The sequence below is a fragment of the Saimiri boliviensis genome, chromosome 9, assembly GCF_048565385.1.
Source record: "Saimiri boliviensis isolate mSaiBol1 chromosome 9, mSaiBol1.pri, whole genome shotgun sequence".
Lineage (NCBI taxonomy): Eukaryota > Metazoa > Chordata > Mammalia > Primates > Cebidae > Saimiri > Saimiri boliviensis.
Genome location: NC_133457.1, coordinates 100,152,503 through 100,171,191, shown reverse-complemented (window position 1 = coordinate 100,171,191; position 18,689 = coordinate 100,152,503). Strand labels below are relative to the sequence as shown.

The following is an 18,689-nucleotide window of genomic DNA, read 5'->3' as shown; positions in this document are numbered from 1 at the left end:
GGAGGCAGAGGTTGCAGTGAGCTGAGATCCTGCCACTACATTCCAGCCTGGGCGACAGAGCAAGAGACTGTCTCAAAAAAAGTAAAACAGGCTGGGTGCGGTGGCTCACACCTGTGATCCCAGCACTTTGGGAGGCCAAAGCAGGCAGATCACCTGAGGTCAGGAGTTTGAGACCAGCCTGGCCAACATGGTGAAACCCCACCTCTACTAATAATACAAAGATTAGCCGGGCATGGTGGTGGGCACCTGTAATCCCAGCTACTCAGGAGGCTGAGGCAGGGAAATCGCTTGAACCCAGGATGTAAAAGTTGTGGTGAGCTGAGATTGCGCCACTACACTCCTGCCTGGGGTAACAGAGTAAAACTGTGTTTCAAAAAAAAAAAAATCAAACTAGTCCTCTTCTAGACCTTATCTTTGCAGCCACCCACCGCACCTTTTGCTGCAGGCTTGTTTCTCCTCCATCTCTCACAGACTTCAGTGGCCACAGGCCCTCCTCTCTCCAACTCGAGCTGCCCTCCTGCTCCTCAACTTGAATTCCTACTTTGTTCTATGTGGAAGGGAGATGGAAGTCCACAGGCATACTCGCTTCCTTGATGAAGAGTGTAATCCCCTTTTTAAGGAGACACCCTGGGACAGGCAGAGCCAGGACTAGAATCCTTGTTGCTGAACTCCCAATCCAGTGCTCACTCTTCAGCCTCTCAAGGCTCAAGAAAGGAGGGGCAGGGGCAGGAAAGGTTAGTGGCCCCAGAGCCACTAATGCCAGCTGTGTTGGGCTTAAGAAGAAAAAGGGCCATAAACCAAGAAGCCTGCTCTGTGGAGGACACATGGGGTTGGGAGTAATCCTGGATCCAAGTTGCTGTGGTTGAGGTGCAATATACATATCTAATCACCATCTTTTGTTGAGAAATGCTGAGTATATGATAAAATATATTGTTTGCTAAGAATGATGATGAGGAAAACCTAGCTGACCCTGCCCCCAAGTGGAAAACTACTTGGGGCATTCTAAAGTGGCAAGACAGTATACGTATATCATACACAGGTTAAAACAATTCTTTAAGCATGGGATATGTGACCCTGCCCCCCATGGCTCCCTCGTGGAGAATACTTTCTGGTTTGTCGTTGATCAGTGGTAAACAAGCACCAGCTGTCTGACTAGTTTATCTCGGTTCTATGAGAAAACATAGAACACCTGTTTGTTAATATTAATCACCTGTTCAGAGAGAATAATTATGTGGGTCAGAATCTGCTTGAGGCCTTCAGCCTGGAATACTGTCAGCCTCCTGAGGCTCTCAGCTCAGAAGGCTGTTGCCCCCAGACTCCCCGGATAGTCCCACTTTGCTGTTCTATCTGGGTGTCTGCTTCTTAATGCCTTCAGCGCTGCCTGGGTCGGGGTCTCTATAGCTGAGCTGGTCCCTGTAGTCTTTACCACTTTTAAGCACATAGTTCACTGGAAATAAATATATGCATATTCTTCTTTCTTCTTATTCCTCTCTTCTTCCACATTCCAGCCTCTGCTAACCACCAATCTACTCTCTATCTCCATGAGATCCAGTTTGTAGCTCCCACGTATGAATGAGAACATGCAATATTTGTCTTTCTGTGCTTGGCTTATTCCACTTAACGTAACAGCCTCCAGCGCCATCCACACTGCTGCAAATGACAGGATCTCATTCCTTTTTATGGCTGAATGATATTCCATTGTGTATATGTCCCACATTTTCCTTAACCATTCATCTGTTAATGGACACTTAGATTGATTCCATATTTCAAAATAGTACTTATATGATTTGGGGCACGCAGTACCTCCTAGGCCATTGCTTGTCTGTGAAATGGAGGTGAGAATATCTGCTGCACATGTCTCCAAAGGATTCTGAATTTGAAAGGAGATGTGAAGCTGGATCTGGAACACCCTCCCCACCTCCACCATTTGGGTTCTAGATCTTGAAATATGACCACGTACAAACTCTTGGGTGTTCTGAGCCCTGGCCTTGTCTTTCTTTGGCAAGACTGGGCTGGAGCTATGCCACCTTTCCTATGAAGCTGCTGAGGATCTATGAAAGATAGCACATGTGAGGGTGCTATGGGGAGGGAAGCACCTCGTGTGTCTTTCATGTTGAGTACAGTGGCCACGAAGAGCCTCCTAGCCAATTCCAGGCCTTGCACAGAAACCAAAACGGCTGCTCTTTAGCCAGCTCCTACTCTGGGGAGGAAATATATATATGAATTTACCCCTTAGAACCATCCTAGGATGTGGAAAATGAGGTTCAGGAGAGGAAATTTACCTATCCACAGTCATGTATCTTATAATTATAATAGCGATGATGATGAAATCGTAATAATAGCACCAGGTAATGTTTGTTGAACACTCACTAAATTCCAGGCCCTCTTGTAGCTTTTGTGTCTATGACCCATTTAACCCTCACCACAATCTGGTGAGCTGACTCCTATTCTTATTCTAACGTTACAGGTAAGGATGCTGAGGTTAAGAAAATTGTCCAAAAATAAAAAATAAATAAAAATAATAAAAAAAAGAAAATTGTCCAACATCACACAGCATGAAAGCAATAAACCTAGGCTTTGAACCAGGTGGCCTGTCTTCAGAGTCTGTGCTTTTAGCAACTACAATGAGAAAACTGAGGCACAAAGAGGTTAAGTAGCTTGCCCAAGGTAATGAAACATAAAGTGGCAGAGCCCAACCTTGAACCCAGGGATCCACTCAGGAGCATTGCTGTCCTGCTTGCTCTCTCAGCCACCTCAAACTGGAGTCAGTTGTTTCTCTGGCTAGATGCTTCAAATAGCTTCCCAAAGCACCTGGGATCAAATAAATCTCCTCATGCCTTCTAAGGCCTGTACAGCTCAGCCTCATGTCATTGCCACCTTGCTTATACTGTTCCAGCCACCCTGCCCTCCCTTCCAATCTCCTCAACATGCCTCCTCCCTCCTGCCTTAGACCTTGAACTTGCTGATTCTCTGTCTAGAACACTTTTCTGCCAGGTTTTTTTTTTCTTTTTTTTTTCTTTTTGAGACAAGGTCTCACTCTGTCCCCAGGCTAGAGTTCAGTGGCATGATTGCAGTTCACTACAACCTCAACCTCCTGGGCTCAAGTGATCTCCTTCCTCAGCCTCCCAAATAGCTGAGTCTATAGGTGTGTGCCGGCTATGTTTTGTTTTTATTTTTGTTTTTGGTAGAGAGCGGGTTTTACCATGTTGCCCAGGACAGTCTCGAACTCCTGGCCTCAAGCAATATTCCTGCCTTGGCCTCCCAAAGTGCTGGGATTACAGGTGTGAGCCACTGTGCCCTGCCCCACAGTTTATTCTTTCCATCATTCAAGTCTCAGCTTAAACATCACCTCCTCAGAGCAGCCTTCCCTTAGCCACTCCACGTAAGAACCTCCCCACCCCACCTGCTTTCCATTCCATTCCTAACAGCAATTTGTAATTTTCTATGTATTTACTAGTTACCTGTTTATTGTCTGTCCGGACTACATCATAAGCCCTGTGAGGGTAGGAATTAGGTCAGTTTACTCAGCCACACCGGCACTTTGTGCCATGCTTGAAGCACAGTAGGTGCTCATAGAATGTCTGCTCAGTGAATGACCCAAATGGAGCCACACAACTTTACAGGCGACAGCTCACCCAGATCAATCTCCTCATTTTCTCATGATGCAGATTCAGAAAGGAAAAGTGATTTGCCCAAGGCCACAAAGCTAACTATTAGAAGTAAAATGAGAATAAGAAGCCCTGCCTGCCATCTCTCTTCTGCGATGCCCATGGCTCTGGCCTGCCCAGTTTTGGCACCTCAGAGGCCTCAGCCTGCCTGTTCCCTGGAGAAGTTGGATCTCCTATATTTCCTTGCTCAAAACCTGGGTCCCTCTACCCTAGGCCCCAACCTCTGCTGTTCCCAGGGCTGACTCAGCTCCACTCTGCTGCTCCCAAGAGTGAGGATGATGTGACCCACCTTCTGGGGGGAGGGTTCAGGCACAGCAGTTACCACTCTCACTCTCCTACAACTGAAGCCAGGGCCTCAAAACAGGGAGCTCAGAGTCCTAGCACAGGCACCTCACGGAGGCATCCGTGGACATTTTCTTCAAAGGGGTCACGTTAACGAATATTTGTTGGCCGGGCACTATGGCTCATGCCTATAATCCCATCACTTTGAGGCTGAGGTGGGTGGATCATAAGGTCAGGAGTTCGAAACCAGCCTGACCAACATGGTGAAACCTGGTATCTACTAAAAATACAAAAATCAGCCAGGCATGGTGGCACATGCCTATAATCCCAGCCACTCAGGAGGCATTGGTTGCAGTGAGCTGAGATCGTGCCACTGCACTCCAGCCTGGGCAACATAGTAAGATTCTATCACACACACACACACACAAATCGTTGAAGGTCTTTTATGTACTGGCCCTGAGTGGGAAGCAGCAGCCAGGTCCTTATGCTAAGTCTCCACCCAAAGTTTTCCAGGACTTCTAGGAAATCAAGGCCTAACTCCCTGTTCCAGCTTTGCAGGGCCTGGACAAAACAGACCCTGTTGTTCCTGTTCTTGACACAGCCTCCCCCCCTGTCACTGCCTACCAAACCAAGCAAGGCCTTTCCTGACCTCGTGCCTCCATCCTGCCCAGGCCTCAACATCCCTTGGTGCCCTGTGTTCAGCTCGGAGCACCTTACTCTAAAGCATTAACAAATGGAAGTGAAGCAGACATCGCCTTCATTAACTATAACAAAGACATACTAATGTAAGATGTTAGTAACAAGGGAAGCTGGGTGTGGGGCATATGGGGACTCTCTGTGCTCTCAATTTTTCTGTAAATCTAAAGGTGTTCTAAAAAATGAGACCACTGCCGGGCGCGGTGGCTCAAGTCTGTAATCCCAGCACTTTGGGAGGCCGAGACGGGTGGATCACAAGGTCAAGAGATCGAGACCATCCTGGTCAACATGGTGAAACCCCATCTCTACTAAAAATACAAAAAATTAGCTGAGCATGGTGGCGCGTGCCTGTAATCCCAGCTACTCAGGAGGCTGAGGCAGGAGAATTGCCTGAACCCAGGAGGCAGAGGTTGCGGTGAGCCGAGATGGCGCCATTGCACTCCAGCCTGGGTAATGAGAGCGAAACTCAGTCTCAAAAAAAAAAAAAAAAAAAAAAAAAAAATGAGACCACTAAAACAATGAATCCAGTAGTAGGGGCACGGGGAGTGTGGGTGACCACGCTTGGCTTTGAGCTGATCACTATGGAGGCTGGGAGGGAGGTGCCAGAGCTGAGTGGTAGGAGGAGTGGTATGTGGGTGCAGAGGTGGGGTGAGCAGAAGGGCTTTCCAGGAGGAGCAATGGGCTGGAAGGCTGGAAACTAGGCCCCATGAAGAATGACCAAAGGAATGGAGGCTCCTCAGCATGAATATGAATATAGTTAACAGAACATTGGAACAGTGCCTAGCTGCATAAATGCTGAATGAAAAACAAAACAGCATTCTTTAAATACCTAAGGGCATCACATGCTAAGGAAGTGGATTTCTTCTGTTTGAGGGGACAGGGCAGGGAGAGGAGAGGAGCTAGTTTAAAGCTGCAGGAAGCAATGTTTTATTAAACAAAAGGAACTTTCTAAGAGCTAAAAAATAATCAGTATTGTCAGAAGGCCATGCTAGGGACTGGGACTCCCAGACAGTACTGGGCTGACCTTCCCAGCCTTGAGGACACACAGGCTGGTGTGAGCAGGGGTCGGGAAGGGAAGGAGCATGCACAGCCCACCATAACACAGGGTGAGAACGGTGTAAGGATGACCTTGGAGATAGTGATGGAGGAAGAGAGGAGAGGGCTTGGTAGGAACAGGTTCCCAGATGCTGAATGACCACACATGGGGCTTCAGGAGACAGCACTCTGCAGGCATAGTTGTGCTGAGACCCATTGCTCCTCCTGGAAAGCCCTTCTACGGGCCCACCTCTGCACCAGCACACTGCTCCTCCTCCTCTCATCCAGCTCTGGCACCTGCCACCCAGCTTCCACGGTGATCCACTCATAGCCAAGCATGGTCATCCATACTGCCTTCCCTCCCACAACTGCATTTTTTTTTTTTTTTTTTTGACACATGGTCTCATTCTGTTGTCCAGGTTGAAGTACAGTGACACAATCATGTCTCACTGTAGCCTCCACTTCCCAGGCTCAAGCAATCCCCCCACCTCAGCCTCCCAAGTAGCTGGGACCACAGTCAAATGCCACCATGCCCAGCTAACTTTTTAATTTTTTGTAGAGACAGGTTCTTGCTTTGTTGCCCAAGCTGGTCTTGAACTCCTGGGCTTGATCAGATGTTAGGCACTGTGCCCAGCCTTGGATTCTTTTTTTTTGTTTGTTTTTTTGTTTTTTGGGGGTTTTTTTGAGATGGAGTCTCTGTCGCCCAGGCTGGAGTACAGTGGCATGATCCTGACTCATGGCAACCTCCACCTTCTGGGTTCAAGTAATTCTCCTGCCTCAGCCTACCGAGTAGCTGGGATTACAGGTATATGCCACCATACACAGCTAATTTTGTATTTTTAGTAGAGATGAGATTTCACCATGTTAGCTAGGCTGGTCTCGAACTCCCAACTTCAGGAGATCCACCTGCCATGGCCTGCCAAAGTGCTGGGATTACAGACATGAGCCACCGTGACCAGCCTGGTGGTCTTATTTTTTAAAACAGTTTTAGATTTACAGATAAATTGAGAAGGTAGTACAGAGAGTCCCCAGGTATCCCACACCCAGTTTCCCACATCTTACGTTGGTATGTCTTTGTTACAATTAATTACTGATATATTACTGTTAGTTAAAATCAATGAGTTGCTTAGATTTCCTGTTTCACCTAATGCCCTTTTTCTATTCCACCATTTTATCCAGGATACAACATTATGTTTGATAATAGGGTTCTTTAGACTTCCCTTAGCTGTGGCATTTTCTCAGGCCATTTTTGATGACCTTGGCAGTTTTGAGGGTACTGAGGTTTTTTGTTTGTTTGTTTTTGAGACGGAGTCTTGCTCTGTTGCACAGTGGTGCAATCTTGGCTCACTGCAACCTCTGCCTCCCAGGTTCAAGTGATTCTTCTGCCTCAGCCTCCTGAGTAGCTGGGACTACAGACGTGTACCACCACACTCAGCTAATTTTTACATTTTCAGTAGAGATGGGGTTTCACCATATTGGCCAGGCTGGTCTTGAACTCCTGACCTCATGATCTGCCCACCTCGGCCTCCCAAAGTGCTGGGATTACAGGCATGAGCCACCACGCCCAACACTCATTGAGTATTTTGTGAGATGCTACAATGTTAGAATTTGTCTCATGCTTTTCTCATGATTAGACTGGAGTTACAAGATATTGAGAGGATGGCCACAGAGGAAAAGTGACATTTCCATCACATCCTTTCAAGGGTCAATACTATCAACACAATGTTTTGCTGTTGATGTTGGCCTTGATGAACTGGCTGTGTTTTTTAGATTTCTCCACTGTAAAGTACTTCATTCCCCCCTTGCCATACTGTACTCTTTGGAAGGAAGTCCTATGCATGGCCCACATTTAAGAAGTAGAGAGTTAGGCTCTCTTCTTTAAGGCAGAGTATCTACATAAATTGCTTGAAATTTATTCTTCAGGGAGATTTGTCTCTTCTCCTCCATTTATTATTATTCATTCATTTATATCAATATGCACTCATAGATATTTATTTTGTACTTTTGGTTATAATCCAATACTGCTTTATTTTGTTGTTCAAATTGTTTCAGCTTTGGCATTAGGAGATCTTGTAGTTGGCCCCCATGTCCCTTGGATATACTCCCATATTAATAAGGTAGTTCCCGCCCCTCCCCCAGCTCTTCCTTACTTTCTGGCATTATAATAAATATGTTCTAGACTCATCCTGTGTATTTCCTGCCCTGGTCCTAGATTCCACCATTCTTCCAAAGAACCCTTGTTTCTTTTATTGGGAAATTGTATTACAAATCATGATCTGGCTTCTTGACATTGGCCTGGGCCATGGTGTTTTTGGGTATGACCCCAAAAACACAGGCAACAAAAGCAAAAATAGACAAATGAGATTGCATCAAACTAAAAAGCTTCTGCATAGCAAAGGAAACAACCAACAAAGTAAAAAGACAACCTAAAGAATGGTAGAAAATACTTGCAAGCCATAAATCTGATAAGGGATAATATCCAAAATGTATAATGAACTTAAACAACTCAGTCTTGAGCCTGGTTAAGAAATGGGAAGATTGCCAGGCGTGGTGGCTCAAGCCTGTAATCCCAGCACTTTGGGAGGCCGAGGCGGGTGGATCACAAGGTCAAGAGATCGAGACCATCCTGGTCAACATGGTGAAACCCCGTCTCTACTAAAACATACAAAAAAAATTAGCTGGGCATGGTGGTGCGTGCCTATAATCCCAGCTACTCAGGAGGCTGAGGCAGGAGAATTGCCTGAACCCAGGAGGCGGAGGTTGCGGTGAGCCGAGATCGTGCCATTGCACTCCAGCCTGGGTAACAAGAGCGAAACTCCGTCTCAAAAAAAAAAAAAGAAATGGGAAGAAACCTTGAATAGACATTTCTCAAAGAAAGACATACAAATGACCAATGGGTATATGAAAAAGTGCTCAACATCACTGATCATCATGGAAATGCAAATTGAAGATTCAATGACATGGAGTCATACCTATTAAAATGGTTACTATCAAAAAGACAAAATATGACGAATGTTGGCAAAGATGTGGGAAAAAAGGGAACCCTTATACACTATTGGTGGGAATATAAATTAGTACAGCCATTATGAAAACCAGTATGGAGGCCAGGCATGATGGTTCATACCTATAATCCCAGCCCTTTGGGAGGCCAAGGTGGGAGGATTGCTTGAAGCCAGGAGTTCAAGAACAGCCTGGGCAACATAGTGAGACTCTCCCTCTACAAAAAAATTTAAAAATTATTTGGACATGGCAGCACACACCTGTAGTCTCAGCTATTCAGAATACTGAGGTGAGAGGATTGCTTGAGCTCAGGAGTTCAAGGCTGCAGTGAGCCATGATCACACACCACTGCCCTCTAGCCTAAGTGACAGAGCAAGAGCCTGTCTCTTAAAAAGTGTAAAAGAAGGCCAGGCATGGTAGCTCATGCCTGTAATCCCAACACTTTGGGAGGCCAAGGCGGGTAAATCACTTGAGGTCAGGAGATCAAGACCAGCCTGGCCAACATGGCAAAACCCTGTTTCTACAAAATTATAAAAATTAGCCTTGTGTGGTGGTAGACACCTGTAATCCCACCTACTTGGGAGGCTGAGGCAGGAGAATCACTCAAACCCGGGAGGTGGAGGTTGCAGTGAGTTGAGATGGCACCACTGCACTCCAATCTGAGTGACAAAGCAAGACTCTGTCTCAAAAAAAAAAAAAAAAAAAAAAAAAAAGAAAGAAAGAAACCAAGATCCATGTGTTAAGTGTGCTTATTGCTAGAAGGGTATCATTTCTTTTAGGCCCTCTTATCTGACAGAGCAAAACAGTTGTATGTTTCTACCCATACCTAGACATATTTCTATACATAATTGTCTATAAGTATATATTGAGCAAAACTTGAGTGTCTACTGATGTTTTCAATTCTAATCCATTACCATATGGAGCATTCTAGGCTCCTCCCCTTTCTAAACGTTTCTGCTTAAGCAGTGAAAAACCTGGCTCCTACCCTCTGCCATCCATTTACTGAACTGATTGATTTCAGTGTTAACACTGTGTCCATGTATAGTAGTATAAGTATTGTTAATCCATACCCTCATGAGAAACAACTTTATCAGTAGGGTACAGTGCTCAAGCACAATTCCTTTTGCTTTAGTCTTACCAACTCCACTCATTTCCCCAGTTACTTAGGTCAGCATCTTTTTTCCCCAACTCCTTCACAGAGATTGTTTCATACATTTGTAATAGATTATCTTGTCATAGTTTATATTCCTTCCTAGGATCCACTGATCTCCTAGATGATTTTTTTTCTTTTTAACAAATTGCATACACTAAGATTCACTCTTTGTGCTGTAAAATTATATGGGTTTTGACAAATGCTCTTGTAGCCACCATTACAGTGCCATACAGAATAATTTTATTGCCCTAAAAGTCCCCTGTGCTTCACTATTCATCCCATCCCCTGAACTCCAAACCTCTTACAACCACTGATAATTTTACTATCTCTATAGTGTTTTTCTTTTCCAGAATGTCCTAGAATTGGAATCATGCAATATTTAGCCTTTTCCTAATGGACTCCTTAGAAACTGAATTCTTTAGAAATCAGATTCTGTAAAAATATTAAGTAATTTATTTATTTTTTTGAGATGGAGTTTCACTCTTGTTGTCCAGGCTGGAATGCAATGGTGCAATCTCAGCTCACTACAACCCCCGTCTCCCAGGTTGAAGTAATTCTCCTGCCTCAGTCTCCCAAGAAGCTGGGATTACAGGTGTGTGCCACCACGCCTGGCTAATTTTTGTATTATTAGTAGAGACGGGGGTTTCACCATGTTGGCCAGGCTGGTCTCGAACTCCTGACCTCAGGCGATCCACTCACCTCAGCCTCCCAAAGTGATGGGATTATAGGCATAAGCCACCATGCCAGCCCCAGCTAATTTTTGTATTTTTAGCAGAGATGGATTTCACCACGGTGGCCAGGCTGGTCTCAAACTCTTGACCTCAAGTAATCTGCCAGCTTCTGCCTCCCAAAGTGCTGGGACTACTGCACCCAGCCGGTATTGTGTTTTTTAACATCAAATTCCAATTGTTCATTGCTGGTATAAGGAAAGCAATTGACTCTTGTATATTAATCTTATATCCTGTGACCCTGCTATAATCTCAAGAGGTTTTTTAGTTTCAAGAGGTTTTTCTTTTAAAAAAAAAAATTGTTTGGAATTATCTACATAGACAATAATGTTATCTGCAAACAAAGATAGTTTTATTTCTTCCTTCCCAATCTGTATACCTTTTATTTTCTTTTCTTGAATGGACTAGATAAGACTTTCAGTACAATGTTGAACAGGAGTGGTAAGAGGGAACATCTTTGCCTTATTCCTGGATTCATTTAAAGCAAGTCTAGATATCACATCATTTAATATATAAATATTTTGATATGTGTCTCCTAAATATAAGGACTCTTTTTTAAAAACAGGCACAATATTCTTCTTCTACTTTTTTTTTTAAAGAGATAGGGTCTCGCTATGTTGCCCAGGCTGGAGTGCAGTGGCTATTCACAGGCACGATCCCACTACTGATCAGCACGGGAGTTTTGACCTGCTCTGTTTCCATCCTGGGCCAGTTCACCCCTCCTTAGGCAACCTGGTAGACCTCCTGGGAGGTCACCATATTGATGCTGAACTTAGTGCGGACACCTGATCAGCATTGCGCACTACAGCCCAGAGCTCTGGGGCTCAAGCGATCCTCCCACCTCAGCCTCCCGAGTAGCTGGGACTACAGGCACGTGCCACCATTCCCAGCAGCCACAATATTCTTACTGTATTTTTGGTTTTTTTTCCTCAAGACAAAGTCTCACTCTGTTGCCCAGGCTGGAGTGCAGTGGCACAATCTCGGCTCACTGCAACACCTACCTCCCAGGTTCAAGCAATTCTCATGCCTCAGCCTCCCAAATGGCTGGGATTACAGGCACACACCACCATGCCCAACTAATTTTTGTATTTTTAGTAGAGACAGGGTTTCACCATATTGGTCAGGCTGGTCTCAAACTCCTGACCTTGTGATCTGCCCACCTCAGGCTCCATAGTGCTTGGATTACAGGTATGAGCCACCACACCCAGCCTATTTTTATCCCACCTTTACAAATCGACACAATTCCTTAATATAATCAAATATGGAGGAAGTTTTTTTTTTTTTTTTTTTTGAGACGGAGTTTCGCTCTTGTTACCCAGGCTGGAGTGCAATGGCGCGATCTCGGCTCACCGCAACCTCCGCCTCCTGGGTTCAGGCAATTCTCCTGCCTCAGCCTCCTGAGTAGCTGGGATTACAGGCACGTGCCACCATGCCCAGCTAATTTTTGTATTTTTAGTAGAGACGGGGTTTCACTATGTTGACCAGGACGGTCTCGATCTCTTGACCTCGTGATCCACCCGCCTCAGCCTCCCAAAGTGCTGGGATTACAGGCTTGAGCCACCACGCCCGGCTGTTTTGTTTTTTTGAGATGGAGTTTCACTCTTGTTACCCAGGCTGGAGTGCAATGGCATGATCTCGGCTCACTGTCACCTCCACTTCCAGGGTTCAAGCGATTCTCCTGTTTCAGCCTCTTAAGTAGCTGGGATTACAGGCATGTGCCACCACACCTGGCTATGAGGAAAGTGTTTTTAAACCGTTACTCTTATTAGTTAACATTCCAGCCCATTCATGATACATGCTCCATGGTGAACAAAGCTCTTGGCACACTCACCAAAATTTCTCCCTGCTCCACAGTATGCACCTTCACGTAGGCCCCCACTACAGCCTCTTTGGGGAGCTCACCAAGGTTGGTATTGATCATGGTGCATTTGATGGACTGAGTAGGCCTGGATCTGAAATGTGACAGCTTGTTAGAGAGCTCATCTGTAACAGTCTGCTCCTGAGGCCCTTGCTAATCAGCCCTCGCTCTTCTGCAGGTGGAGGGCTCCCCTCCCTGGGGAATTCACAACTCCTCAAAAGGTGAGAAAACTCAAAATCAAGCCTGGGAGGGACTGACTCCTATTGTCAGGAATTGGAGGGTGCAAAAGAGGAGACGGGAGAGGAAGGTGAAACAGGCCCTCGCTCCTCTTAAACACCTGAGGGCTGTTTTTATCAGAGGCAGGAGCTGATGATCCCATGCAAGCAAGTCAGGCCTAATGGGTGGGGAAGTCCAGAATGGCCCCCTCATGCTCAGCATGAGAAAAGAATTTCTTCTTTTTCTTCTTTTTTTTTTTTTTGTGAGATGGAATCTCACTCTGTTGCCCAGGCGCTGAAGAGCACTGATGAGATCTCTGCTCACTGCAACCTCTACTTCTGGGGTTCAAGCAATACTTATGCCTCAGCCTCCCAAGTAGTTGGGAATACAGGCGCCCACCACCATGCCCAGATAATTTTTGCATTTTAAGTAGAGACAGGGTTGCCTAGGCTGGTCTCAAACTCCTGATCTCAAGTGATCTGCCCGCCTCAGCCTCCCAGAGTGCTGGTATTACAGTCATGAGCCACTGGGCACAGCCAAAAGGAAGGAATTTCTTTCTTTCTTTCTTTCTTTTTTGAGATGGAGTTTTGCTCTTGTCGCCCAGGCTGAAGTGCAGTAGCATGATCTTGGCTCACTGCAACCTCCGCCTCCTGTATTCAAGCAATTTTCCTGCCTCAGCCTCCCAAGTAGCTGGAATTACAGGTGAGCACCATCATGCCCAGCTAATTTTTATACTTTTAGTAGCAATGGGGTTCTGCCTGTTGATCAGGCTGGTCTCAAACTCCTGACCTCAGGTGATCCACCCGCCTCAGCCTCCCAAAATGCTGAGATTTCAGGTGTAAGCCACTATACCCAGCCTGTTGTGTGTGTGTGTGTCTGTTTTAAGAGACAGAGTCTTGCTCTGTTGCCCAGTCTGGGGTACAGTGACATAATCACAGCTCACTGCAGCCTCAACTTCCTAAACCCAAGCAATCCTCCTGCGTCAGCCTCCTGAGTAGCTGGGACTACAGGTATGTGCCAATATGCCCAGCTAAAAGAATATTCTGTAAATGTTAACTATAATTATTATTACCTCATTTAACTGCTGGCTTGCAACAACCTCAAGACTTAGATGCTATTATCTACCAAGAAATACAGCTTAGAGAGGTTAAGTCCTTTGCCTGTGGACACAGAGCTAAAATAAGTGGCCAAGCCAGGATTAATTTCAAACACAGGCTCTTATCTACTGTGCTATAACTGCCTTCCTTAGATGGATAGAATTTTCTGAAGCAGCTCAAAATCAAAAGGGCCCAGCAACACACAGACCGACAGAATGTCAGAGCCAGAAGATCTGTCCAGCCCCTTCCTCCTTAAGTGGGTTACTGAGGCCCTGAGAAAAGAAGTGGATAAATGCCTGAAGTGCCCTTTCACGTTACAGGTGGAGAATGCGGGTCCTGGCTCTCAGACCCAGGATATCTCTAGGCTGCCTCATGCACAACCCTTTGGGATTGACCTGTGTCCTCCACCTTTGCCCCCTCCCCAGCATCCCTGACATTCTGCCAGATAAGTATTATCTCCCTTTGCAACCACAATCTGGACCCATCTATCTGGCAAGGGCTGAGCTTACTTGATCTTTGGGCCCAGCATCTTGGGGAGACTGTCTCCTGAAGTTCTGACGTTCCCACTGAAGCTTGTGCCCTGTAGCTTCCAGGCCTTCTGGAGATGCAGAAGTTTCAAGGAGCTAAAGTCTTGTAGAGGATATGATTTGATCTGGAATTCCTTGTATCTTTCCATAGGAGAGTATTCTGTTAGGGAAAGCACAAGAAAACACTTATGGAACTTTGCATATATGATGATTATGGTGGTAGTAGTTGAAGCTTATCACAGGAACCTGCCTAGATGGTCTGGAACATGGGGAAATTAAAAAAAAAAAAAAGAAAAGAAAAGAAAGAAAACACTCTGTGGCCTCCATGTAATGTCCCTGGGTGCCAGGCCCTGTGCTAGAGCCTTTACATTCATTACATCTGGAGAAGGGTGATTAATATACTTTAAAAGATAAGATGAACAGCAGAGAGCTCAAGTCACTCAGAAAAAGGTTAAAGCTTGGATTTGAACTCAGGTCTATTGGATTCAAAGCTCATACCATTCCATTAACAGATCATATTTATCCTGGCCTTCAAACTGGGCTTTCAAATTGGGGCAGGGTTAGCAATAAAAGATAAATGGATGACTGGTCATAGAACCTTAGACAAGTCATATAATCATTAGAGCCCTCAAAGGAATATTGTTAAGAATTACAGGCTGGGCATGGTAGTTCACACTTGTAATCCCAGCAGGTAGATGATCACTTGAGTCTAGAAGTTCAAGACCAGCCTGGGCAATGTGGCAAGACCTCATCTCTACAAAAAATTAAAGAAATAGCCAGGCATGCTGATGTATGCCTGTAGCCTTAGCTACCGGGGACACTGAGATGGGAGGATTGCTTGAGCCCAGGAAACTGAGGCTATAGTGAGCTGTGTTCACGACACTGTGTTCCAATCTGGGCAACAGAGTAAAATTCTCTCAAAAAAAAAGAATTACAGATAAAGCATGTGATATGCCTAGCACAGTGCCAGCATATAATAGGTCCTCCATGAGAGTTATTTTAAAAAGATTGCCAAGAGCCAGTTGCAGTGGCGCATACCTGTAGTCCCACCTACTCCAGAGGCTGAGGTAGGAGGATTGCTTGAGTCTAGGAGTTCAAATTCAGCCTGGGCAACACAGAAAGACCTCATCCTGGCCGAGCATGATGACTCATGCCTGTAATCCCAGCAATTTGGGAGGCCAAGATGGGCAGATCATCTGAGGTCAGGAGTTCGAGACCAGCCTTACCAACATGAAGAAACCCAGCGTCTGCTAAAAAATACAAAAAAAAAAAAAAAAAAGATTAGCTGGGCATGGTGGTATATGCCTATAATCCCAGCTATTCAGGAGGCTGAGGCAGGAGAATTGCCTGAACCTGGGAGGTGGCGGTTGCAGTGAGCTGAGATCATGCTATTGCACTCCAGCCTGGGCAACAAGAGCAAAACCCCATCTAAAAAAAAAAGAAAAAAGACTTTGTCTCTTAAAATAAAAAATCTCCAAGGAAATGTAATTCAGAAAGAAAAAAGAGCAAACTAAGCACGCTAAGCAAAAGAAGCCAGATATAAGAGTTTATACTGTATGATCCCATTTATATGAAACTATGGGAAGACAAATCTACACTATAATGATAGAAAACAAATCAGAGGTTGCCTAGGGCAGAGGTGATGAGTAGAGAATGATGGGTGGTTGCCTAGGGAGGGGGACCAAGGGAACTTTTTGGGGTGATGGAAATGTTCTACAAATTGATTGTGGAGGTATAAATTTGTCATGGAACTGTGACCAGGTACAGTGGCTCACACTTGTAATCCCACACTTTGGAAGGCCAAGGCAGAAGGATCGCTTGAGCTCAGGAGTTTGAGACCAGTCTGGGCAACATGGCAAACCCGGGTCTCTACAAAACATAAAAATAAGCAAGGTGTGGTGGCACATGCCTGTAGTCCCAGTTACTTGGGAGGCCAAGGTGGGAGAATTACTTGAGCCCGGGAGGTCAAGGTTGTAGTGAGCCATGTTCATGCCAATGTAATCCAGACTGGGTGACAAAGTAAAACCTTGTCTAAAAAAAAAAAATTATTTTTTCTAATTTGTCATTTAACTACACATGTAAAATATGTGCATTCTGACATATAAAAATTATACATTGGCCAGGTGCAGTGGCTAACTGGAATCCCAGCACTTTTGGAGGCTGAGGCGGCTGGATCACAAGATCAGGAGTTCGAGACCAGCCTGACCAACATGGGGAAACCTTGTTTCTACTAAAAAAAAAAAAAAAAATACAAAAATTATCCGGGCATGGTGGTGCGGACCTGTAATCCCAGCTATTCAGGAGGCTGAGGCAGGAGAATCGCTTGAACCCTGGAGGCAGAGGTTGCAGTGAGCTGAGACTGTGCCACTGCACTCCAGTCTGGGCAACAGAGCAAGACTCCACACCCCCCAGAAAAAATATACATATACAACAATAATATTGATTAAAAAGAGATATCCAGCAGGACATGGTGGCTCACTCCTGTAATCCCAACACTTTGGGAGGCCAAGGCGGGTGAATCACCTGAGGTCAGGAGTTCAAGACCAGCCTGGACAACATGGTGAAACCCTGTCTTTAAAATAAATAAATAAACCAGGTGCGGTGGCTCACGCCTGTAATCCCAATACTTTGGGAGGCCGAGGCAGATGGATCACAAGGTCATGAGATTGAGACCATCCCGGTCAACATGGTGAAATCCCATCTCTACTAAAAATACAAAAAATTAGCTGGGCATGGTGGTGTGTGCCTGTAATCCCAGCTACTCAGGAGGCTGAGGCAGGAGAATTGCCTGAACCCAGGAAGCGGAGGTTGCGGTGAGCCGAGATCACGCCATTGCACTCCAGCCTGGGTAACAAGAGTGAAACTCCATCTCGAAAAAATAAGTAAATAAATAAATAAAAATGTTAACAAACTTCTTGTTGAAAACAATGTAAGCCAGAAAACAGATTTGAATGCAACATTAAAAAAAACAAAACAAAAACAAAAACCTGTTTACCTAGAATTTTATATCCAGCAAAAATTTCTTTCAAAAATGAAGATAAAAGGCTGGGCGCAGTGGCTGACACTTGTAATCTCAGCACTTTGGGAGGCCGAGGTGGGTGGATCAACTGAGGTTGGGAGTTCAAGACCAGCCAGACCGACACACAGAAACCCCATCTCTTAAAAAAAAAAAAGGAGAAGAAGAAGATAAAATAGTTTTTAGACATAGAAAAGCTGAAATAATTCATCACTAACAGACCTGAAATATAGGAAAGGTTAAAGAAAATACTTCAGGCAGAAGGAAATGGTATTTGGTAGAAATCTGGATCTATACAAAGGAACAAAGAACATTAAAAATAGTAACTATGTAGGTTAGTATAAGAGTCTTTTCTGGGCCGGGCGCAGTGGCTCACGCCTGTAATCCCAGCACTTTGGGAGGCCGAGGCGGGTGGATCACGAGGTCGAGAGATCGAGACCATCCTGGTCAACATGGTGAAACCCTGTCTCTACCAAAAATACAAAAAAATTAGCTGGGCGTGGTGGCGCGTGCCTGTAATCCCAGCTACTCAGGAGGCTGAGGCAGGAGAATTGCCTGAACCCGGGAGGCGGAGGTTGCGGTGAGCCGAGATCGCTCCATTGCACTCCAGCCTGGGTAAAAAGAGCGAAACTCCGTTTCAAAAAAAAAAAAGAGTCTTTTCTTATTATTATTTAAATATACTTAAAAGATACTTGTTTAAAGCAAAAGTAATAACCACATATGGTAAGGTTTTTAACATACATGCAAGTAGAATATATCACAATAGCATAATATCTAGGAAGACACAATGGAAATATAATGTTGTAAGATTCTGATTCTATACATGAAGTGGTATAATATCACTTAAAGGCAGAATGTGATAAGTTAAAGTATATAAAATGATCACAGAGCAACCGTGAAAATAATACCACAAACAGCTAATAAGCCAACAAAGAAAATAAATTATACAAAATACATAATACAAAAGAAAGGGAAAAACAAAAGAAAAAGGGAATATATATGGCAAATAGAAAAAAAAAACAAGATGGTAAAGTTAAATCCAACCATAATCAATATTAACATTAAATGTAAATGACTTAGACATCTCAATAAAAAGGCAGATTGTCAGATAGGATTTTTTTAAGACCCAATTATATGCTACCTTTAAGAAACCCACTTTTACATATAAAGACACAAATAGGTTAAACACAAAAGGATGGAAAAAGACATACCAAACTAATGCTAATCAAAAGGAAGCTACTTTAAATCAAAAGTGGCTGAATTAATATCAGAAAAAGTAGGTTTCAGAGCAAAGAATATTACCAGGGACAAAGAAGTTCACTTCATAATGATTAAGAGTTCAATCCCAACTGTCTAAGCATATAATAAAAGAGCTTCAAATATATGAGGCAAAACAGACAGAAATACAAGGAG

General features: G+C 44.6%; 1 protein-coding gene across 2 annotated transcripts in view; it reads right to left on the bottom strand.

The window, feature by feature from the left end:
- Positions 1 to 18,689, bottom strand: part of CNBD2 (cyclic nucleotide binding domain containing 2) — a 71,235-nt gene that overhangs the window by 9,338 nt on the left and 43,208 nt on the right. For both annotated transcript variants that reach the window (XM_074406450.1, XM_039479287.2), the window contains 2 exons: positions 14,243 to 14,420; positions 12,394 to 12,514 (listed from right to left, as the gene is read on the bottom strand). In XM_074406450.1, coding sequence (XP_074262551.1) covers positions 12,394 to 12,514; positions 14,243 to 14,420 — 299 coding nt within the window. The remainder of the gene's footprint in view (positions 1 to 12,393; positions 12,515 to 14,242; positions 14,421 to 18,689) is intronic.